Source organism: Schistocerca serialis, chromosome 8 (genome assembly GCF_023864345.2).
Source record: "Schistocerca serialis cubense isolate TAMUIC-IGC-003099 chromosome 8, iqSchSeri2.2, whole genome shotgun sequence".
Lineage (NCBI taxonomy): Eukaryota > Metazoa > Arthropoda > Insecta > Orthoptera > Acrididae > Schistocerca > Schistocerca serialis.
This window is the reverse complement of record NC_064645.1, coordinates 48,298,915-48,324,545: the sequence shown is the minus strand read 5'-3', so window position 1 is coordinate 48,324,545 and position 25,631 is coordinate 48,298,915. Positions and strand designations below refer to the sequence as shown.

The 25,631-nt window shown below is 43.8% G+C and overlaps 1 protein-coding gene across 1 annotated transcript in view; it reads left to right on the top strand.

Annotated features, from left to right (window-relative positions):
* The window catches only part of LOC126416586 (uncharacterized), a 347,834-nt gene that overhangs the window by 86,061 nt on the left and 236,142 nt on the right, over positions 1–25,631 (top strand). The window contains exon 5 of the mRNA XM_050084338.1: positions 16,911–16,979. Coding sequence (XP_049940295.1) covers positions 16,911–16,979 — 69 coding nt within the window. The remainder of the gene's footprint in view (positions 1–16,910; positions 16,980–25,631) is intronic.

The following is a 25,631-nucleotide window of genomic DNA, read 5'->3' as shown; positions in this document are numbered from 1 at the left end:
AAGGGTCGACATATGAATCGTCCCCTTTGAACAATTATACACGACTGTGCTTTTACTGACTCACAATCTTTTTTTTAGCGCAACGCAATCTGCCTTTCAAAGATCCCTAAAAAAGAATGGCCCTGACTAACATTAACCTATACCTTTCACAAATCACTTACCTCACAAAAATCTTCGTTACTGGAACTACTGCAATACAGCGAGAGCCACTACTGCCAGCTAAATAAAAGATTCAAACTACGGAAGGCACTAACTACTGATAGGCATAGTTAGCAAATGAAAGATTTTAATAGAGAACAAACAATGTATTTACCTTAATAGTCATAATATATATAGCAGTTCATGACAAATTTCAAAACTCCGCCATCTCTCTCCCCACATCCACCACTGCTGGCGGCTAACCTCCAACTGCGCAACGCTACGCGCTGTTCACATCCAGCTGCCGCTGCCCAACACTACAATGGCAGACAAAAATGCAAACTAGCCACAGACTGCACACAGCACAGCCAGTGATTCTCACACAGAGCGCTACGTGGCGTTACCAATAAGAAAACCTAAACAGGCTACTTACACCTGCTGAAATGTAGGGTTTAGCAGAGATCGAATAAAGGGTAGAGCCACGGGTGGTAACACATCTGAAATGTAACGTCCACTGTTCAAAGTGCTGTCAATGTGAACAAGAGGTCACCAAGACGTGTAACCCATGGCACCCCATACCATCACGCCGGGTGATACGCCAGTATGGCGATGACGAATACACGCCTCCAATGTGCGTCCCGCCGGCCGCGGTGTTCTTGCGGTTCTAGGCCCTGCAGTCCGGAACGGCGGGACTGCTACGGTCGCAGGTTCGAATCCTGCCTCGGGCATGGATGTGTGTGATGTCTTTAGGTTAGTTAGGTTTAAGTAGTTCTAAGTTCTAGGGGACTGATGACCTAAGATGTTAAGTCCCATAGTGCTCAGAGCCATTTTTTTGAATGTGCGTTCACCGTGATGTCAACAAACACGGATGCGGCCATCATGATTCTGTAAACAGAACCTGGATTCATCCGAAAAAATGACGTTTTGCCTTTCGTGCACCCAGGTTCGTCGTTGAGTACACCATCGCAGGCGATCCTGTCTGTGATGCAGCGTCAAGGGTAACCGCAGCCATGGTCTCCGAGCTGATAGTCCATGTTGCTGCAAACGTCGTCGAACTGTTCGTGCAGATGGTTGTTGTCTTGCAAACGTCCCCATGTGTTGACTCAGGGATCGAGACGTGGCTGCACGATCCGTCACAGCCATGCGGATAAGATGCCTGTCATCTCGACTGCTAGTGACACGAGGCCGTTGGGATCCAGCACGGCGTTCCGTATTACCCGCCTGAACCCATCGATTCCATATTCTGCTAACAGTCATTGGATCTCGACGAACGCGAGCAGCAATGTCACGATACGATAAACCGCAATCGCGATAGGCTACAATCCGACCTTTATAAAAGTCGGAAACGTGATGGTACGTATTTCTCCTCCTTACACGAGGCATCACAACAACGTTTCACCACGCAAAGCCGGTCGACTGCTGTTTGTGTATAGAAATCGGTTGGAAACTCTCCTCATGTCAGCACGCTGTAGGAGTTTCAACCGGCGCTAACCTTGTGTGAATGCTCTGAAAAGCTAATCATTTGCATATCAGAGCATCTTCTTCCTGTCGGTTAAATTTCGCGTCTGTAGCACGTCATGTTCGTGGTGTAGGAATTTTTATGGCCAGTAGTGTATTATGTAGCGCATGCGGTAGGATGCATATCGGTAAGAACAGGAGGATTGAAGAGAAAAAATATGTTATGTCATTGGATATGGAATACGTAGGGAATCGTACGGGCCAGTCTGAGTAATCGTAGAATAAGGGAACAGGAAGTGAGAGAGGAGGTGGTCCCTTTCGAGCTCTCGTGTGGCATTCTAAAACAAGAGCAGAGGCAGATGGCCCGAGCAAAGTGCTCTGTGCGAAAGGTGGAACACAGGAGAGACAGAGCTGAGGGCAGAAAGCGGCCCGCTCTGCGTCGGAGCTGGAGGACGAGGGACAGCTGGAGCTGCTGGAGGACGAGGGCCAGCTGGAGCTGGGCCAGCTGCCTGGAGCCCCAGGCACCGCGCGGCGTGGCGTGGCGTGGCGCCATCCCCACGTCCCCTGCTGGTTATGTCCCTCTCATGACGGCCACGTTCAGTGACCAATAAGGGGCCTCTGAAACTAGAGAGGGCTGCGATACAATCTCAAATAAATTGCAAGAATAATTAAAACGTTATTGGAGGTATCAGGCTGAAATTTTCATTCTGCAGCGGATTGTGCGCTGATATGAAACTTCTGGAAAATTAAAACTATGTGGCGGGCCTACACTCGAACTCTGGACCTTTACTCTCCGTGGGCAAGACTTATCCAAGCGCAACTGAGAACCGCTACTGACACTTTGCTTCCGCCAGTACCTCGTCTTCTAGCTTCCACACTTGACAGAAGTGCTCCTACGAAGCTCGAAGTTAGCGAGGTAGGAGACGGGGTACTGGCCGAAGTAAAGCTGTGAGGAGGTGTAGCGAGTCGTGCTTGGGCAGCTCAATCGGCAGAGCACTTGCGCGGAAGCCAAACGTCCCGACTCTGAGTCTCAGTCCGTCCCGCAAAGAGTCTACTCTATTACAGCGCCAAGAAACGACACTTCAATTCTTTTTTAAAATCTGCTTTTTAGTTTAATTCAAATATGTTAAAAGCTATTGATTTCTTTTTAATACAGAGTGTTCATGCTCTCATGTGTACCAGGAGATTAGGAAAGTACCGTACAGCGGTTTTACGCAATCAGTAGAGAAGGAAAATTTACGTTCATTACTCTTAATGTTGTGTTTCTTTCTGAAATTACATTGATAGATGGTGTGACACATACTGACCACCATGTAAGTGCGCAAAGATTTCATCAACCAGCCCGTATGAGAGAAGTTTTTAGTACGCTACTGCACGGAGCTAAATCGGTCTGTAACAGGGACTCCGAGGTGAGTCATCTAGAGAACGTACTCCGGAAGAACGGCTATAGCGATCGAGACATTAAGTTGGCCATCTCTAAGACGCAAAAGCACACAGAGTTGTCCAGTCACCAGAAAGCGATCAGCCCACCGCAGTTCTTCCATTCTTCGGAGGTACAACAGAGAAAATGGGCAGAGTCGCGGGCAGAAATGGTTTACAGTCCAATTCGCAACCGTCCAAGAAAATTAGACAGATGGTGCCCGTATTAAAAAAACAGCCTCGGTCTCGCTGTTTCTGGAGTCGGCAAAACACGTTGTGAGTGCGGCTGCAGTTCACCGGTCACTCAGTGGAGACGCTTATAGTGCGCCGAGTGCAGGACCCTCGCCGCGTTGTACTCCAAGATTTCGAGACATCTGCTGTAACCTGAACGTTTATCGCTGCTGGGCGTTTTATTTATGTCGGCGGGTGAAAGTAAGTTTCTGCTTTGCCCAAAGGATATTTTTATTGCATTAACTATCGCTCCCAACGAGGTGAGACATTCGTAAATTGTTAAGAAAAGGTCGACGCCACTTAATGCTGTATCAATCTGCTGTGATAAAAGATAGAGGGATGAGCACGTCAATTAACTACTTTATCTTATTCTTTGATAGACATTCTTCACCACCTCTAGTGAGAACACTCGTTTTATCATTCCCGCTCCGTAATTTTCTGGGGACGCTCCCTTTCCTGATCCAGTCAGCCCTCAGTGAGCGTGTGATTTTATTAACTACTGGTCAGCAACCAGGGGGAAAACCGACACAGTCTACCGGTTACTGAAGCAGTGGCTGCAAAATTGCCACTGACGAGTTTATAATTTAGCGCGACCGATTACGGCGAGGGAAAATGAGGAAGTTCCAGCCAGGAAACAGAGCGTGTATTTTCTACTTGAGTTCCTTCTTCAGAGAATCTCTGAGAAATGAAGGGCGAAGGGCACCACACGCTGACGTGTGGACACAGTGGACTCATTTCTAGCTACCTTTTTTTTTTTTTTTTTTTTTACTTTGAATGCATTCTGCGTTTATATTGGCCACTGATTTATTTATAAAGGGCATGTTGTAGATTGGTTACCACTGAACTCTTATTTCATCATCCTCAGAAAACATACTCATTTTGCAAAATATAACGACTTAGTCGGTATTTGTTGCGATAAATGTACAAAGGGCGGAGGTGAGGGCTCTTATGAATTGCTACGCGCACGCTACAGAAGGAAACGAGGAGGATTTTAGCGGTGAGGATAGCGCCTGGTCAAGCCCCGAGGAAAGGTACCCATAAATTCAGTCAACATGCATTAGATGTGGCAAAAAATCGAACATAAAATGCCTCTAATAAATAGGTATAATAGAACAGAGCACCGAGAAAAAAGCAGAGATTGGAGAACGGGAAAGCGAAGTATGAAAAGCATATCAAATTTCGCATTCGTAGCCCGCCGAGCTTAGAGAAAATACGACGAATAACCTAGCAGGCGGTATGGCACTTCAAAAATCGATTCTATTCGTTCTGTAATTTTGTGCGCAAATGAACTTTAGGGTTGAGCTACTTCTAATGATTCTGGGCTGTATCTGAGAACTATTCTGCCCTCCGGCATTGTGCCTGCAACCACGTGGGTCTACCAAGGGACCCCATCTGATTTCTACCACAAATAAAACAGAGTAAATAATTTATAAAATGTGCCGTGATGCATTTCGTAGCACAAATCACCTACGATCATCTACACTCGCTTTATCCGGAATACGGTGCACACGCGAAGCGTAGGAAATAAGTGTCATGTGCCACAAAGAAACAACTATTAAAATTCGAATATTTCAACCTGAAATATAACCATTCGCTGATATTTAACATCTCACATGAGTTTGGTCTAAATATGATATCGAAATAACCATGGACAGCAAACCCATGAACTCCCTACCATAAGTCACGAAACAATGGACATGCAATTTTACTGCAGTGTAAACGTATTTCTGCCTAATAAATTGAAAAATGAGCACAATTGCTGCAATAGACTTACCTACTCAACCTAATGCTGCAAAGAAAAATGGATTAGATGACACATAACACATTCTGATACCTTATTCCAGCAAACTCGTGACGGACGCACTGAAGGCACGTCCGCTCACTTACCCGTCTTCTTTTACTCTCTTCGAAAAAAGGCGGATGTCCGGAGGTGCCTAGTGGAGGGAACAGCCGAACCAGTTGGCTATGACCAACCTCACCACCACAAATGTGAAGTTTTCGGAGTATCTTTGGTCACGACCTACCCGTGTTCCATCTCTGCCACTACCCCAGAGAAATGAAGTTGGCACCACTACAGAAGATCCTCTAACAAGATTCGTCTGCTAGGTTTGAGCTACAGATGACCATGATTTAGGAACAGGTGGGAAGAGCATTTGGGATACATTTCACGTGCATGCAAACATACAGTCACCTCTCACAAAAAATGAAAATGATTAAAACCATACACTGATATTCTCTATAAAATGCATCATCCGTTTGCATAGGAGTTGCGCCGTGCCCTTGGCAGGGTCGCGTCCTAAGAAAAATTTGGATATTTCTGGTAAGGTCTTATGGAACCAAACTTCTGAGGTCATCAGTCCCTAAGCCTACACACTACTTAATCTAACTTAAACTAACTTACGCTATGGACAACACACACACCCATGCCCGAAGGAGGACTCGAACCTCCGACGTGCGGAGCCGCACGGACCCTGCCAAGCGCCTCGTAAGAGAAATCGGCGGAAGAGCCACCTGATTAATTTTCTCCCGAAGACGAAAGTTTGGAAAAGAACGATCAGGGAATTTTACTGCTTATTATCATGGAACGGCTACAGTAGCGCCTTTTCATTACCCCATGCTTGGATGGAACGAATGGTCCGGAATGTTCTTGCCATGGGCGGATGATTTCGGTACATTTCGTCGATGAATGATTTTCACAAAAATTACCAAAAATCAACATAAAAAATCCCAAAGTCATATAGAAGTCGCCCTTGGGGTTATGTGGCCTGCCACAGTACTGACAGTACTCTTGTGAGGTTCCCAACACAAAACATTTAAGAATCAGAATTGGCACTACTAGAACTACAATCAAACAAAAAAAAAAGTGTGTGAACGTTACTTATGAAAACCTCAAATGGTATGAAAAATTATTGGCTCACTGTCCAGCGAGGCTGGCAAAAGTGATTGAACAAATGAGACCGATTAAAAGTCAATCATCATAAAAAAAAATGCTCTCACTGTTATTTATAGCTGATAATCTTGTAGACAAATATGATGACCATGAACTCAAGTCACTGATAGTTAAAAGAAAAGAAACTTCAAAATACTCTGTCAGTGGTCAGTGCAATTCTACTACAACAGATTAACAGTACATAAAAATCAAATACGTACTGATTGACAGCCCAATGGTCCGCGTGAGCATGACACTTGAATACTAAAGTTAGGCAAAGACAAATGAAATGGAACAGAAATCTCAGTGGGTGGCACATTACAGTGAAAACACTCGTTACTCGTTTCACGGCCACAAATTAGCCGTGACGGCGGTATCCATCTTTGTCCTGATTGGAGGAGCTGAAAGGTTTGTTTCGATAAACCTGCACTTACTTTTCCCCAATCGGGTTGTACTGAAGTTCAAGCAAAGCTTTGACAGGCAAACTCAACTGCTTCATTGCAGAGTCCATAGTGAGTAAAGCAAAGCTGAAGAAATTTAAAGTATTGAAACATTTGAGCTCGCCACTGGGACGTTTAATTCACTCGTCAAAGGATGTGTTTAGAGACAAATATATGGGAAGATGGCCAATGTTTTGACAATGACAATATACAAAAGAGTATGCACAGTAGAACGCAAAATCACAGATTGCAAAAAAAAAAAAAAAAAAAAAAAAAAAACGATGACGGCCTGCTTATTTTCAGTTTTTCTTCAGTTTGTCACACGACATTTCCACTGGGTGTCTACGGGTGCTGGGGTGGACGTCTCTTCTAAAGGCGACTTGGAGGATACTGTACTGCAGAACCACTACAATGTAATAGGGGATATACGTGGCGGCGCTGGAGAATAACGTCCATTGTCTCACCCGGGTCTTCTCCGAAAATCAGCCAGTAACACCCCGCGTTTTGCCCAGATCCTCTTCCTATGTCCATAACAGAGGAACGGATTGATGTTCGAGGTTGACAGGATCTCGCAGTTTGTGGACTTCGTTTCGTGGCGCACAAGCCAGCTTGGTGGTAGGCGTCTGTACTTTATGGGGGAGGTGTGTCTTTGGCGCGACACGCCCCCATCGGTAATCCAACTCGCAGTCGACGTCACTGTGGTGCAGGCACCGCAGCGGTGTGTGTCTGCGCCGTATGGGTTTGCATTTGGCGCCGCGCGGCTCGGTTCGGCGCTCCCTCTCGCTGAGTCGATGCTCTCTGCGTCTTCCGTTTTCTTGTTGTGCAGTCTGATGTTACGCTAGGCGGAAATTGAGGAGCGTGTAGCGCGGCGCAGCGCAGCTCGCGTTTCTGTAGCTTCACAGGTTCAAATGAGACCGCGCAAATTGCGACGCTAGTGGAACGGGACACGCGCCTGCGTGAGGTCGCCCGGCGTTGTGGTTGCGTTGCGCCACAGTTTCTCGCGCCGTGCGCCACGCGAAAACAGAAGGGGAGGAGGAGGGGGGGGGGGGGGAGCGGAAAGGCACTCCTGCCATATGCTCACTTCGGCATGGCGCATATGGGCAGTGGAAGTTCTAACAACCCTACCACAACAAAGGCTCTGAGCACTATGGGACTTAACATCTGTGGTCATCAGTCCCCTAGAACTTAGAACTACTTAAACCTAACTAACCTAAGGACATCACACACATCCATGCCCGAGGCAGGATTCGAACCTGCGACACTAGCAGTCGCGCTGTTCCGGACTGAGAGCCTAGAACCGCGAGACCACCGCGGCCCACAACAAAGGTCAAAAGTTAATTATGATTGTAGTGTTGCTCAAGCTGCTATAAATTCTGCGTTTTCGGGCAACAACAAAGTTATATTATGTGGCAGGTGTCATTAGAGCACAGTTAATAAAGTCATTTCTTGAAATAATGGATAAACTAGGCACTCATCTTTTCGTGTTTCCCACGCTGGTATCTTTGCGAACTCATGGCTCAATCGTCGAAAATTTAGGTAGTGACGATTCCAATCTCGGATGCAAAGAGGCCTAGGTGTTATTCTGCGATATTGAAAAGTTTTCTAGATGTGTTTCGTAAACCATTCTTGAAGATTAAACTTTGCAAGTTAGGACAATGGTGATGTAAAAAATTAATCAGCACTCCGAATTTAAGTTACACTTCTTCTTTATTACTTTTGTTGCAATACGACGTAACTCGTTCCAAGACATCACTTCACAATATGAAACATACTTGAAAATATTTCCTCACTGTTAAAGTTCACATTTCATAAACTGACTACAATTTGCGTCTTTTTAACATGACGACCAAAACTTGACTCTCTAATAACCGCTTACGCGCCCAAAAATCAGAGTTACAAGTACGTCAGTGATCATAATGACAAAAGAAAGAATACACGTAAGAATAATATCATTGCAATATAAACATATCGATGTATCGAAGTACCTCTGCATTAATGAAATCAAATCTGAATGTTGTCACAGAAATATGTTGACTATTTTACAGAAACACGGTAGAATATTGCTGGTATCGAGAGGTTGAGGTGAGGTGCTGTAATGGTTACGTAATTCATGTACCATTACAAAGTGTTGCCCGTCCGAAAAATACGGCCTTACTGTACACTGAGTTTTATTGTCACTGATATTGATGTTGATTGGCGAGGAAGGGAAAGCAGTAGGCATCCGTTGAGGTGATGAAGTTAAACATTTTATGACAAACGTGATGGTTTAGTTCAGTAAAAAGTGGTTGAAGGCAGGCCTAGAGAAGCTGCCGAAACTGAATGGGCTGCTGCCCAAGAGAGCAGGGGAGGAGAGAGTCTAACCGGGTCGGATGCAGAAGAGAACGGAGGGCGTGTCCGCTCCTGGGGGCTGGCCGCGGCTCCACCCCTACGTGGCCACCTGCAAACCTCCCTATTGCACAAGCAAATTGTAGACGAGCGGTTCGGTAGCGTTACATCGTCAGCAACACGTGAGTTTAGCAGCTGATGGTTCAACACGTGAGTTTCGAAGTGGTTCTGCCGGGTATAATGCAACGTGAGCTGAATCTAGCCGCCAGACAGACGGCACTGGCGAACATCAGTTGAAATATAAAAATCTAAATTTTTATAGTATTACATCCAGTCAGTAACGGCCCCCACTGTACAATGACTAGTGTTTCGTTCTTCATTGTTTAAGCACTCTATCTCTTTTCGTTAGTTCATAATAGTTTTCAGCTACATATATCTGTATACTTTTTGTTTTGTTTATTCTTTTGCCAAGAACAATGCACAGTTGAATAACTGGTGCACCATTAGTCACTGGAAGTGTATCTTCTGCCTCCACAGTGTTTTCAGATCGTAGGAAGGGACAGACGATTCGTGGTGAGGGTAGTGAATAAGGAAGTAAGGAATACTGTAAAATCGTGTGATCTAGAAGCAAAGCAGGAAAGTAAAACAAGCTTATCTACTTGCTACACAATGGGCGATTTATTTTTGTGTGAATTGTTAACCTTTTCTCAAAAAAAAAAAAAAAAATGGTTCAAATGGCTCTGAGCACTATGGGACTTAACTACTGTGGTCATCAGTCCCCTAGAACTTAGAACTACTTAAACCTAACTAACCTAAGGACATCACACACATCCATGCCCGAGGCAGGATTCGAACCTGCGACCGTAGCAGTCGCGCGGTTCCGGACTGCGCGCCTAGAACCGCTAGACCACCGTGGCCGGCTAACCTTTTCTCATTCGAAGAAGCATCACCATTTACGAGTAACGGCAACATTTCTCTTGTTGACAGGGTTGATAGCCCTTCTTTTGCCAAAACACAATGTAATTCGCAGAAACTCATTTTTTCAGCAGCTATTGTGACAGAATTTTGAAACGGAGTGTCTCATTAAATACGTAATTGGCGACCAGAAAGCTCAATAGCTTACAATAAAAGTCATTGTGTCGGTTTGTGGTAAGATAGAAGAAATTTCATGTTTACTTTCATACTAGGAAACTGTTCGCTCAAATGGTTCAAATGGCTCTGAGCACTATGGGACTTAACATCTGAGGTCATCAGTTCCCTAGAACTTACAGCTACTTAAACCTAACTAACCTAAGGACATCACACACATCCATGCCCGAGGCAGGATTCGAACCTGCGACCATAGCGTTCGCGCGGTTACACACTGAAGCGCCTAGAACCGCTCGGCCACAATGGCCGGCTTAGGAAACTGTTGTCTCACTAGTTGTCCATAACTCTTAAAGAATTACAGTCACTGGAATGAATGAAACATAATAGTACAACTTCTCATATATCGTCATAGATCAGTGTGTTAACGAATTGGCCAAGTACTCTCCTTCTTGTGTGCCATCGTTCGCCAAAATCTCGTTTCGATGTCTCGAGCGGAGCTGGCTGAGTGCGGCCGCCATTGGGGAACACTTTTAACTGATTTCAAAATGCACAATAGATTACGTGTACAAATAACGCCGTACAGGCAAAGCGAGGTATGTGTCGGATACTGCCTTACATCCTGCAGATTTAATGTTTGTGGGAGTTAGCTGGTGAGACCTGCTGGGTTGCATACTCTTTCAGTCTTGAGTTCCTGATAGAGTTTAAATGTCTGTGTGATTAATACAATGTTCAAAAATATAAAAGATTCATTGTGATCCTTATTTGAGTCCCTAAAATCTACAAACAATACACAAAAAAGCAAAAAATAAAATAAAACCTGTACTATAAACGAACACCACTTCTGCATCTGTGGTTCTAAACAAAACAAAACAAAAAAAAGTAAACAGAGATAACTGTTGACAATGTGATCTTACACGTTCTAGAGTTTTTGACAAGATTTCAGTTGTGGTCAGTCTACGTTAATGTGGCTGAATGTATAAATCTAAGTACCTCGATAATGATATTCAGAAAAAAAATTAAAATAAAATAAAACTTACGTTAACGTCACATGACAATCCTGAACAAAGAGGAATGTATATGAGTGTCAACCATTATGTTCCAAAGACAAAATATTAATTTTGGGCTCTAGGGTGCTGTAGAACTATACACGACTGTGGGCAACGGACTGCCTTTAAAAGAAAAGTATGATTATTTCTTTTTTTTTGTGGGCAGTAAGGTGCCTTAAAGGCACATTAATATGGGCGCTTAACTACCTTCGTCAAGAAGATGTTTAATTGATAGATAGTCATCATTAGCATATTTTCTAGTATGATGTGATATCCTGACACAGGTGATGGAATATAAAGGGGTCAATTCATAGGTTTTGAGGTGTTCCGACACTGGTTCGGATAGGCGTTGTTATTAGTTTGCGTACCCAGTCACCTGTCTACTCTACTTTTAGTTAGGGTTGTTATTTGTAACAACTCAGACCTTGAGATTATGCAACAGTTTCTACTTCATTCTACTTGCTGATGCACGGTTAACATTGGAAGTTAATCCACATAGCCTCGAGGCGTGATTGAGAGGTAAATACAAGCAAGTCTTAGGATATCAAATTATCCTGTTTGGTGTTAGCCACATCTAAACTTTGATCAGGTCTCACGTGCACATAAGATACTCAGTGTTCGTTCTAGAGGTTATTCTTCTAGAGCGGACGACACCAAATAAACTTTTTTTTTATTATCCAGCACGTGTGCTGTTCATATAACGTGTTAGAAAGTCACTGGTCGAGCAGGCGCTTCTGCCGTACTCTCATATATGCAGATTCAGAGTGCCGGCCGCGGTGGCCGTGCGGTTCTGGCGCTGCAGTCCGGAACCGCGGGACTGCTACGGTCGCAGGTTCGAATCCTGCCTCGGGCATGGGTGTGTGTGATGTCCTTAGGTTAGTTAGGTTTAAGTAGTTCTAAGTTCTAGGGGACTTATGACCTAAGATGTTGAGTCCCATAGTGCTCAGAGCCATTTGAACCATTTTTTTGCAGATTCAGACTAATTTTACAGAGGACATAGCAATGGGTTCATGGGACGATGCAATACTTTACCAACGTTACCACAGTTGTTTTCTGCTAGCGCTGTGACAGCTTTCTGCTGCCTCTGTGTAGGTTCTGCTTCTCGGTTGAGGGATTGCTGATAATGAGCTGTCTTTGCTGTGGCAACTTCCTGGCATTTTAGCACATCTTTCCGCTATTCCTCGACTTGCTCCTTTTGTTTCTTACACGTCTCGGCCCACACTATGGGCGTTGCTGTCTGTCTGCGTCGATTGCTCTCCTGCTGCGGTCTTGTTTGTGTGAGCCTTCCTCACCGTGCCGGTTGTGCTTTCCGAAATTCCTGGAACACTGATCGTAGTGCTCTCCCCTCTGTCAGGGTACCTTCTGTAAACTTACATTATTGTGTAAAAAATAAAAACAATCAAATAATGGCGCTTCTATGGCAAAAACAGTCTCCGCTGCGGGCCGTTTATAAACAACAAAATAGAAGAACGCGCAGCATCTTTATCGACGGGCGCTGGCGCTCCGAAACGCGCAATTACTACACAACCTAACTACTCGTACATTTTATATGCTCAATTCTCCGTTTCCCATCCATTAGAGAAATCTAGGACAATCTCTCCCGTTCCTGCGTGGTTACAACGTATCTGTGGAAGTGCTTTGACACCGGAAGGCAGTCTCAGTTTAATTAAGAACTGACAATTTATCACCGCACATATTTTCGGTACAGAAAGAAAGACATATTTCAAAAATGGTTCAAATGGCTCTGAGCACTATGGGACTTAACATCTGTGGTTATCAGTCCCCTAGAACTGAGAACTACTTAAACCTAACTAACCTAAGGACATCACACACATCCATGCCTGAGGACGGATTCGAAGCTGCGAACGTAGCGGTCACGCGGTTCCACACTGGAGCGCCTAGAACCGCACGGCCACACCGGCCGGCAGACATATTTCAAAGGAACTATTTCTAATGTTACAATGATGACATGTTTACTATAGGAGAAATACATCAAACATGCGGTTTGAAGTGCATACTCGCCTGATATGTGTGCAGGAAATCTACCCTGAGGAGGATCTCAACTGCGAGCGATGGGATAGCTAGAAAGACCGCCGAAACTGAGTGCGACTGACAGGTAAAGTCTAACTGTAGTTGGTGTCTAACGTCGGCGCATTTGTCTTGCACGGCGCCACGTACTTTGGGCCGTTGTAACGGTGATGTCGGCCACCCGCGCCCAGCGCTGCATCTGTGTAACACGTCTTCGCGTGTTACCGAGGCCTGGCTGCCCGAGTCAAGCAAAGAGAGTACGGTAATTCTAGCTATCCATTTTGGTATTTACGACCGGGCATTTTACATACACTGTTTCGTCTCCTTCTTCAAGCAAGAAATATCCCGGTCCCGTTTCCTACCTCTGTTCCGCCGTGTATCGTGCCGTCCGCACGTCGGTGCTGTGTGCTTGCATTTGCGTCACGCCTTTCTTCGATGTGGCGAAGGTCCAGGCGAGAGCCATTCTACCGCATCTCCCGCTGCGCGCCTGTCTCCCAAATTGCGTCGTGTGTCCCGTTCGTACAGCCTGTGCGTGAAATTCGTTGAAATCTGACGTTTTCTGTTTTCTACTCCATAATGTACTTTGGACTTTCCTGAACATTATATAACACATTAAAAGCAAATTATAAACAGCCTACCAGTTGCAATGGATAAAGAATTCTTTACCTAGGTTTCAACAAATTTAAATTTGTCTTCTTCAGAAGGTGGCAATTTTACATTAGTATGGACATTAGTATGTAATAATTTATATTTACGTGACAAACCCTATTTCTAGGGATATATTTTAATTTTGACGAATGGATCTATGCCGACATTTGTAAAAACGGCGATGGTACATTAATCCATACTAATGTAAAATTGCCACCTTCTGAAGAAGACAAATTTAAATTTGTTGAAACCTAGGTAAAGAATTCTTTATCCATTGCAACTGGTCGGCTGTTTATAATTTTATTACGTGGAACCGTTGCTGTTGTGCAGCTATGTTTAAAATACATTAAAATCAGACAATTGTGAGACCTTCAAATTATATTTTGAATGTTGACGTGTGATTATCGGCTATTTTCGTAGTAAGTCAACTTCTATTGGTTTTTATACATAAATAAAATGACTGAGCGTAAAAGTAACTTGAAGAAACGCTAATTTGCGGGTAACAGATATGTGAGACCTGCATATTTTTCCGAAGTACTTTCTTTCATAGAATATCAACCGCTGAAAAGCCGTGTCATGCTTTTTGTCCACCTCCGCCCCTGCACGAATTTACACATAAACATTCTCTTCTTTTGGGACTGATGGAGGCAATCAAACGTATTTACAGAGATTTGGCAACTCCTGAGCTATTAAAGAAGTGTTTACATGGGAAGACCCAGAATGTTAATGAGTCCTTCAGTAACGTTGTCTGGTCCCGTGAGCCTAAAAATGTATTTGTTGGCCTGATGACTCTAAAGATAGCAATGTCTGATGATGTAATAACTTTTAATGGTGGGAATTATGAAAGACTTAAGGTTTTGGAGAAGTTAGGGGTAAGATTTGGACAGAACACAGCTAAAGGACTGTGGGAACTGGATGAGCTTCGTGTACGTGAAGTAGAGTTAGCTGCTCAGCAAATGACAAAAGAAGCAAGAGAGAAAAGGAGGGAGGCAAGCACTGGGCTGTTGTGACACTGAAGAAGACACAGACTGTGGGCCAGGGCAATTCTAGAGCTTAAAAGACGCAGAAATGTAGGTCTGTATAAGAACTTGTAACAGATATCTCTGAACTACTTTTTTGCAATAAATGACCCGTTTTCTAAAAAAGTACTGATGGTAGAGACATGAAATTTTCGTAGCATGCCAAGTGTGAGATTCAACACATATGGAAGTAGACTAATTAAAATATCCTAAGTTGTTTTGTTCTTAAGTTCATTTATTTAAAAAATTCTGTCAAAAAATTGAGTGTTTGGAAAAAAAATAGCATGCCCCCACAATACAAATTTAGTAATATTTCTAGTTCAGTGTATCTAGAAGAATACATTCAATAATTATGGGAAATTGTAAGTTGGTGCCTTAAAAAGTTTCCAAGATAATGGGTCACAAAATTCGGTAATGTATCATTGGCGGCACAGGGCATACGAGTGCCCCCCTTAACGCCAGTTGCTCCGGCCTACGGTGCCCGTTTCCTCGCGGGAAGTTTCGAGCCTGTCACGATCGACGGCCGATTCTCGGTGGCGGTGTAGGTTCCTCCCTCTTCGTGGGAGCGCCATTTTGTCGTACTCGAGGTTTGCCTGGTTCTTGTAGGAGGTGCTGAACGGAGGTGTGATATTGCAGCCCCAAATTTCGGAGGCAACTTAGTCCAACAAATCCTTATCAACTCCGCCGCTAAGCAGGATTGTCGACGTATTGGTTTCGTCGCACGAGATCTCTGAAATACGCGACGGGGTCAGCATGTGAGCAGTCATTGTAATCTGGCAGCACAAGTATTGGAAGCTTTGTCCGCTACTGTTGTGAGACGGACCAAAACCCCCGAATAAATGCGGCACACGACGTACATTGCTCTGATAACGGTTGCTTTCTGACGGCTGCCTTGATTCTCAAATGATTGTACACGAATCTGATTCGGAGCGCTTCGCCCCAGGAAGCGGGCAAAGTATGATCGAACTGTGAAATTTACGCTTTGGCGTGTTGCAAATTTGAGGCGTCGGGGACAGTCGAGTGTTTTGACACTGAGACGAAGTGCTTTTCGCATTCTTCCTCGTTTTCTGACGTGCTCGCTGTGCCGTGAGCGGGAATCGGGTTGCCGCGCACCCTTCGTAAGGTGCTCAGTCGTTCCTGCAGTTCCCGCAATTCTTCGTCGTCGTCACTAACGTTTGTTGTTGTTATTGTTGTTGTCGTTGTGTACGAATTCCTAAGCGACCAAACTGCTGAGGTCATCGGTCCCTAGACCTACACACTACTTAAACTAACGTGTGCTAAGAACAACACACACACACACACACGACAGAGGGAGCACTCGAACCTCCAGCGGGAAGGGCCGCGCAATCCGGGACATGGCGCGTCCCACCCGACCGGCCATTCCGCGCGGCCACTAACGTTTGTACGTCGGCCTACGCCACGAGCGCTATTATTGTCGTCCTTATTTTTAGGATCAATATTATGCAAATGATCAATTACTCATTAAATACTGATAATTTGGACAGTGCTAATAAAGGTATTGTTAGAATAACGCGAGAATAAAAAAAAAAAGCACCAGCAGCTGGATAGTGTAAGAGTAAAAGCAAAAGTTTCTCTCTTCAATGAGGCTGCTCTCTCTCCTTTCATAAAATTGTCAGTGTGAGCAGGAGAGTGATAGCTGTAACCGGTCGCTGATATTACTTTACATACGATGCTGAAGTTCCTGCTGCTGCCAGTCAGTGATTACCTTGACCCATTCAACACTCCTGACTTTGCAATGGTATTTTCAGATCACGATGTATGAATGAATGGAGAAATGAATTGGGCATGTGTGTGTGTGTGTGGGTGGTTGGGTGTTTCTTTGAGGGAAAGAGGTGAAATGGTTTTGTGTGTAGTGTCAGCAAAGAAGAAAAAGTCAGAGGAATTCTGGTTACTCTGAAATATGGAGGACAGTTTTGTAATACTACACACACATTCTTTTATGTACCTGACTTTCAATCAGACATACCTGACATCTGATATATCCAACCAAGTTTAGCTCATGGTCCACTGTTTCACTTGCTTTTCCCCAGTGTTCAGTAGTTTTATGTTTTGCTCACGCAAATATGGAGGAAAAGCAATGATGACGACAATGTAATTGAATATTTCTCTGTTGTTGCAGAGCGGGAATTTCTTAAGAAAAAGGAGAAGCATAATTTCATGGAAAAATTTACCACTGCACCTTACGATGGTAAGTATAGATGTTTTCCTTCCTTTGTCGAGAGATGATGTGCTTTTTTGCACTTATCTAATAACCTATAATAATAATAATAATAACAATTATTATTATTATTATTATTACTATTACTATTATTATAGATAGGGTCATGAACAACTAAAATTTACCTAATAAACCATGTGAATGATTTGATACGAATAACTATATTATGGAAGTGTACCATCTGTTCAAGTTTGCGCACATTTCTGCTGTTTGAAATGTTATGATTTCTCCATAATTACCTTAGTATTTCATTATTAACTAACTGACTACTCGACATAGCACGCTTATGTATTTATTTCAGTTCATCCCATCCTTCTCCCCCTCTGACCAACCCCTCCCTCCGCTCTCTCTATTACTCTAATGCTCTCACTTCTCTTTCTCAATCTATTCCTTCCCACTCTCTCCATCCTCTCCTGCCCCTCACTGGTCCCTCTGCTATTCCCTTCTCACTTTGTCGATCTCCTACTTCCCCCTCACTCTGACCATCACCAACCGCCTCTCACTCTTTCCCTGTGCTATCCCCTTCTCTCTTTCTCCATCTCTTCTTTCCCCCCCCCCCCTCTCTCTCTCTCTCTGTCCACCCCTCCCACCTTTTTCTCTGTCGCTCTGCTGTTCCCTCCCATCATTGTCTATCTCTTTCTTCCCCTCTCTCTGTCCATCCCCTCCCACCCCTCTCCCTAGCCCTCTGCTATTCCTTCCTCTATTTGTCCATCTCACCCTTCGCTCACTCTTTTTCCATCCTTCATATGCTGCTCTCTCTCTCTCTCTCTTTCTCTCTCTCTCTCTCGCCCTGCTACCTCCTCTTGTCAATGTCCATCTCTAACTTCCCTCTCACTCTGTCAATCTCCTCCCACCCCTCTCTCTCTGTGCTGCTGCGACTCCCTCCTCTCTTCGTTTGCCTCATCTCTGTCTCTGTACATTTCCTCTTTCCTTTCTATGTCCATCACCTTTTCTCCTCTCACCCTTTCTGTCTCCTTTGCCTTCCTTTCTCTTTCAGTCTTCTCCTTTCCTCTCCATATGAATAATGTTCTAGATACACTCAGCGATATACGTGGATGCTGTCTGGTACATGTGTTGAGAATAGAGTACGTAACAAAGAAGTAATAAATTTAAACATCATGACTTCATGCCTGATGCACCAGATTTACTGCATGAACAGCGAGAATGTAGTAAGTGATACACAATTTTCCCTTCATCATTCTGTGGGTTGTAACAGAGAAAAATTGTATGAAGGTTAGAAATTACGTAAAACATTTATATTTATTGCAAGTTACTAAGTGCTCTCGTTGTCAGATACCTGGTAGGGTGCAAAGTAGTAGCTATACACTATGCTACATGCACATTATGCCAGAAATAGTGTGCAAGTATCGACTGAAATACACTGAAGATTCATTACTATGAATTGTACTACGCAGAAAATATCGACCGAAAAAAGCATTTTCAGAAATATGACAAAGTTCAAAAGTCAAAGAGTAAATAGCTTCTTCAACGAGTAAATGTTTCCTTAATTCACGTAATAGTATTCAAATCACTAAATAACATCTACTAGAAACTTTCTAAAGTAGCCTGAGATCTTCCTAAGAGCTCGAGCTATATCGTTACCAAATTTTATCAGAATCGTGCCAGCGGATTGGTAATACTAAATTTAAACGTCATGCACCGTGTGGTCGTTTTTCACGTGTCTCAGTGTTTATGACGCCATATCCCCAGACCTGTGTCAGGCAGGCGGTCCTTACCCCCACAGCGATTATTGCCTGATAGTGATGGATATGTTCCGTAGTTTGGTTGAAATTGGTGCAGTGGTTTATGAGGACGTGCGGCGTACACAAATAATCACACATCTATTTTTGAAATGTGCTTAGTTTAAATCAGGCAGTCTCTGGTCCACTGTAATTATTAATATGCGTCAATGATCTCCCACTAAATGTGGGAAATCATTAAAACTATGAAACTATTTGAAGATAACACAGGTATCATTGAAAGAGATGTGGAGAGTGATGTAAATTATATACCGAATAGCATATCGAGCAAGACAGCCCTGAAGTTTGTGAAGAACAGCCGCTGTCAACAGCGATGTCACACAGAGGGCAGACTTCTTTCTGAGGATTTTTATAAGCAAAATATTTTTATCATAAAGGAGTAAGAAGACGACTGAAGAAATTGACGAGTTTTCTTTAATGCTCAACTATCACGATCTTGTACACGAACTGAATACTACTGAATCCCCTACAAGTACATTTTTATTTATACAGAAGTGTGAGAGGTTTGGTGCTTCTCCTGTTTCGTCTCTACTATTTCATATAGAATAGTGTTTTAGGGTTGAGTGTACGTTCACAGAGAAATTCTTATTCCACAAAAATTGATCAGATATAACTGTTGTACGCCTTCACAGATTTATGTAGGCTACTGTTTGCATAACTCGGAACTATAACTAAAATATTCCTATATCCTACTGACACTGATGAGCCGAAACATTACGACCACTGCCCACCACGAGGTTGAATGTCGGCTGATGACGTTTGCGGGGACGTGACGCAGTAAGGAAAGTATGTACACTACTGGCCATTAAAACTGCTACACTAAGAAGAAATGCAGATGATAAACGGGTATTCATTGTACAAATATATTATACTCGAACTGACATGTGATTACATTTTCACGCAATTTGGGTGCATAGATCCTGAGAAATCAGTACCAAGAACAACCACCTCTGGCCATAATAACGGCCTTGATACGCCAGGGCATTGAGTCAAACAGACCTTCGATGGCGTGTACAGGTATAGCTGCCCATGCAGCTTCAACACGATACCACAGTTCATCAAGAGTAGTGACTGGCGTGTTGTGACGAGCCAGTTCCTCGGCCACCATTGACCAGACGTTTCCAATTGGTGAGAGATCTGGAGCATGTGCTGTCCAGGGCAGCAGTCGAACATTTTGTGCATCTAGAAACGCCCGTACTGGACCTGCAACATGCGGTCGTGGATTATCCTGCTGAAATGCAGGGTTTAGCAGGGATCGAATGAAGGGTAGAGCCACGGGTCGTAACACATCTGAAATGTAACGTCAACTGTTCAAAGTGCAGTCAGTGCGAACAAGAGGTGACCGAGACGTGTAACCAATGGCACCCCATACATCAGGCCGGGTGATACGCCAGTATGGCGATGACGAATACACGCTTCCAATGTGTGTTCACCGCGATGTCGCCAAACACGGATGCGACCATCATGATTCTGTAAGAAGAACCTGGATTCATCCTAAAAAATGACGTTTTGCCATTCGTGCACCCAGGTTCGTCGCTGAGTACACCATCGAAGGCGCTCCTGTCTGTGATGCAGCGTCAAGGGTAACCGCAGCCGTGGTGTCCGAGCTGATAGTCCATGCTGCTGCAAACGTCGTCGAACTGTTCGTGCAGATCGTTGTTGTCTTGCAGACGTCCCCATCTGTTGACTCAGGGATCGTGACGTGGCTGCAAGATCCGTTACAGCCATGCGGATAAGATGCCTGTCATCTCGACTGCTAGTGATACGAGGCCGTTGGGATCCAGCACGACGTTCCGTATTACCCTCCTGAACCCACCGATTCCATATTCTGCTAACAGTCATTGGATCTCGACCAACGCGAGCATCAATGTCGCGATGCGATGAACCGCAATCGCGCTCGGCTACAATCCGATTTTTATCAACGTCGGAAAGGTGATTTCTCCTCCTTCCACGAGGCATCACAATAATGTTTCACCAGGCAACGCCGGTCAACTGCTGTTTGTGTATGAGAAGTCGGTTGGAAACTTTCCTCATGTCATCCCGTTGTAGATGTCGCCACCGGCGCCAACGTTGTGTGAATGCTCTGAAAAGCTAATCATTTGCATATCACAGCATCTTCTTCCTGTCGGTTAGATTTCGCGTCTGTAGCAGGTCATCTTCTTACTGTAGCAATTTTAGTGGCCAGTAGTGTATATAAGTGGATCAAAGATGGATGGAGTATCATTCTAGCGATGACACGGACCGCAAATGGGGAAATCCACCGACACAAGCGACTTTGACAAAGGTAATACTGCTATTACGCAGATCCTCTGAAATAGTAACTCGAAAACGGCATATCTGGTCGAATGTTCACGTGCTACTGCCGTGAGCAATTATGGAACATCTACAGAACTAGAGTGAAACCACCACAGGGCGATAAGTGGTTGGCCGTTCACGACTCTTCGCAGGTCGTGGTATTTTTAGGCTGGATGCTCCGTAAAGCAGGACAGGTAGCGGTATGTGGCGTCTCTAGCGAAGGAGCACCACGCTGGTGCAGGCACGAGTGTTTAGCAGTTCAGCGTTCGTCGTACGTTGTTGGACATGGATGTCCGCGACGCCTACGTGTTCACATGTCGGCCCAACGACATCGTCAGTTAGGATTGCGGTGGTCATGGGATATTCGAGATTGGACAGTGGATCAATGGAAGCGTGTCGGCTCGTCGGGTGTATCAGGTTTTTGTTACGCCAGGTCGACGGTCGTCTCCACAAAAGCCGTCATCGGGACCGGCAGAGGCTCGAAACGCAGGCCGCTGGCAGCAGTGTTGTGCTACGGGAGACAGTTCTCCTGCGCTCGCACGTGGGACCTGTGGCCGAAATCGAGGACACGCTGACAGCTGCGGACCATCTGCACCCCTTCGTGCGTTATGCCTTCCTCACCGGTGACGGCATCATCCAGCAGGACAATTGTCGGTGTCTGGAACGCAGGCGGTGCTACAGTTGTTTAAGGAGCATGATAGTGTACTCACGTCGATGCGTTCGCCATGAAATTTGCTTGATGTGATGTGAATCCAGTGAAACTGGTGGGTCGCTATCGTGCGCTGCCACCGCGTACACAAACCAGCGGCCCGCTGCTTAAGGACTTGTGTATGGACACCTGTTGTGACATTCGTCGAAAAACCTACCAACAAACAGTAGATTCCATGATGCGCGGAATTACTAATGTATTTCGTTCCCAAGACGGACCAACAAGTTATTAAACAGGTGCTCATAATATTTTGGCGCGTCGGTGTAGATGTCTTCATGGTATAAAGCGAGCAGTAGTACGGCCTTACGAAACAGGAAGTTCAGATCGTAGTGAACTGTCAACAATACAGAAATTATCCATATAGGATATGGAAACGATAACAGAAGGTGGGTGTTTCATGATTTGAGCCGCAAATGACAAAGAAAATGTTTCTTGACTTCAGTTACAAATAAGAATATAAACTCGTCTTTGGCTCCTCTCGAGTGTTGGCTGCTTTGTTTGATTATGAGGAACACCCACTCATATGAAAAGCAAACCTGTGGCAGGAGAAAAAGGTGTTTGGTAATGAGAACAAAAATATTTCAGATTTTCAACAGTAACTTGAATGGATGCATGAAATCACTTCTGTTGTTAATGGCGATTCACGAAGTGCCAATTGTATATTCTGAAATATCTATACATTAGGGAATTTACAGAGGCTCCAGTGGGGTTTCCTTTACCTTGATCCAGTCACTCACAAATTGGTCTTTAAGGCCATCAGCACAATCAGGTCTCTTCTTACCTGCTGCAGATGTCATGTAGCTTTACTTGTTGGCTGCTGACACTCAACACCTACAGCAATGAATTTTTTGCGAATATTCCAGGTACGACTTTGTACTCCATATTATTCCTGAAGGAACTCCTGCCGGCTTCGGCAGTTTGAGTGAGTTCTGATTCAGCTCTTCGACTCAGTTTGCTCTTCGTCTATATCCTTCTAGTCGAACAGAATAATAATGTCTGACTTATGCGGCTTATTCATTTTTGTGAAACTTATAGACCTTTAGCTATTTTTCTGTCTGTGAATACTGCTTTACGCGTAGTAAGACGTTTGCAACAGTAGGAGTTCTAGCTGAAAGATAACTTCTTTTGCCCATAACATTAAAGTATGCGAGAAAACAAGAGCCCTTAAAATGCTAATACGTATACCAAATACTAATAAAACTGTTTTAAAGTTGCTGTTTAAATATGTAACAGTTTTAAAACTTACCTAGATTACCTTTTTAATAAACTAAACTGATGTCAGTAGTTTTTGAGTCGGTATCAAAATCAAACGACGAACGATTAAATACCTTATGCTGCGTTAATAACCGTAGACAGACATGACTATAGTATTTCTAATCTTTGTTATCACAACGCCTTATATGCTACCAATGAAAGTCAACACAATCAAAAAATTGACTTGAAGTACAAGTTTTGAAATTTCCTTAGAATTACGTCTAGACTGTATTTCTGTTAATAATTTATATCGTGCTTTGTGTTACCGCAACAGACAATGGAAGTATAGTATTTAGTTTCGAAATCCTTGATAACTATTTGAGATACACATATCTAGCATTTACACTTCCGACCAATACAACGATCATAATTAAACGCCTCAGCTTAAGGACGTGGGAAACTATTAGATGATGTAGTTTAAAGTTCATTGAAATATATATTTGAACCAATCTTGACAACAACTGTACAATTTATGTAACAGCAAGAAAACCTGATTTGAAGAAATGACACATGATTGTGCGTCTACATCAACACTCGCGAACCACAGTTAAAGACGTCACACACGGTTCCTTTGTTTGTACCACATACTAGGTTTGTTTCCCATTTCAGTCGCGATTGGAGCGGTGGGAGAATGACTGATTACATTCTTCTGTGTACGCCTTAATTAGTGTAATCTTTCACCCTTTCTTCAGATCTATACAAGTTAAAATTGTTTGTTGTTTCCGTGATACTCCGCCGTAAATCAAACAATCCTGTGACCATTTGCCACTTTTGCCCTCGTTAAGACAATAAGTCTGGCCCCTTGTGCTACGTAATCGCCGCCTAACACCAGCTTGTGCAGTGACGATGGTGAGCTGGGTTTCATTATTCAACGGTTTCTCAGGGTGAAGAAAATTTTCTAGTTACGTTTGTTGTTGAACTCCGGCAGTTTCGCCGATACTGAAGCACCATTATGTGAATCAAGATTTGCTAAATCTATGACATCTACGAAATCTCTGGGCTTTCAAGCAACAGTACCTTATATTATTACGTAAGGTGAACATGACGGCTAAAGATCAACACTGAACGTGACTGCCGGCATGGCCACTAACTCACAAAAAATAAAAAATAAATTCTTACATGATTGTTGTTGTTGTTGTTGTGGTCTTCAGTCCTGAGACTGGTTTGATGCAGCTCTCCATGCTACTCTATCCTGTGCAAGCTTTTTCATCTCCCAGTACCTACTGCAACCTACATCCTTCTGAATCTGCTTAGTGTATTCATCTCTTGGTCTCCCTCTACGATTTTTACCCTCCACGCTGCCCTCCAATACTAAATTGGTGATCCCTTGATGCCTCAGAACATGTCCTACCAACCGATCCCTTCTTCTGGTCAAGTTGTGCCACAAACTTCTCTTCTCCCCAATCCTATTCAATACTTCCTCATTAGTTATGTGATCTACCCATCTAATCTTCAGCATTCTTCTGTAGCACCACATTTCGAAAGCTTCTATTCTCTTCTTGTCCAAACTATTTATCGTCCATGTTTCACTTCCATACATGGCTACACTCCATACGAATACTTTCAGAAATGACTTCCTGACACTTAAATCAATACTGGATGTTAACAAATTTCTCTTCTTCAGAAACGCTTTCCTTGCCATTGCCAGCCTACATTTTATATCCTCTCTACTTCGACCATCATCAGTTATTTTGCTCCCCAAATAGCAAAACTCCTTTACTACTTTAAGTGCCTCATTTCCTAATCTAATTCCCTCAGCATCACCCGACTTAATTAGACTACATTCCATTACCCTTGTTTTGCTTTTGTTGATGTTCATCTTATATCCTCCTTTCAAGACACTGTCCATTCCATTCAACTGCTCTTCCAAGTCCTTTGCTGTCTCTGACAGAATTACAATGTCATCGGCGAACCTCAAAGTTTTTATTTCTTCTCCATGAATTTTAATACCTACTCCGAATTTTTCTTTTGTTTCCTTTACTGCTTGCTCAATATACACATTGAACAACATCGGGGAGAGGCTACAACCCTGTCTTACTCCCTTCCCAACCACTGCTTCCCTTTCATGTCCCTCGACCCTTATAACTGCCATCTGGTTTCTGTACAAATTGTAAATAGCCTTTCGCTCCCTGTATTTTACCCCTGCCACCTTTAGAATTTGAAAGAGAGTATTCCAGTCAACATTGTCAAAAGCTTTCTCTAAGTCTACAAATGCTAGAAACGTAGGTTTGCCTTTCCTTAATCTTTCTTCTAAGATAAGTCGTAAGGTCAGTATTGCTTCACGTGTTCCAGTGTTTCTACGGAATCCAAACTGATCTTCCCCGAGGTTGGCTTCTACTAGTTTTTCCATTCGTCTGTAAAGAATTCGTGTTAGTATTTTGCAGCTGTGACTTATTAAGCTGATAGTTCGGTAATTTTCACATCTGTCAACACCTGCTTTCTTTGGGATTGGAATTATTATATTCTTCTTGAAGTCTGAGGGTATTTCGCCTGTTTCATACATCTTGCTCACCAGATGGTAGAGTTTTGTCAGGACTGGCTCTCCCACGGCCGTCAGTAGTTCCAATGGAATATTGTCTACTCCGGGGGCCTTGTTTCGACTCA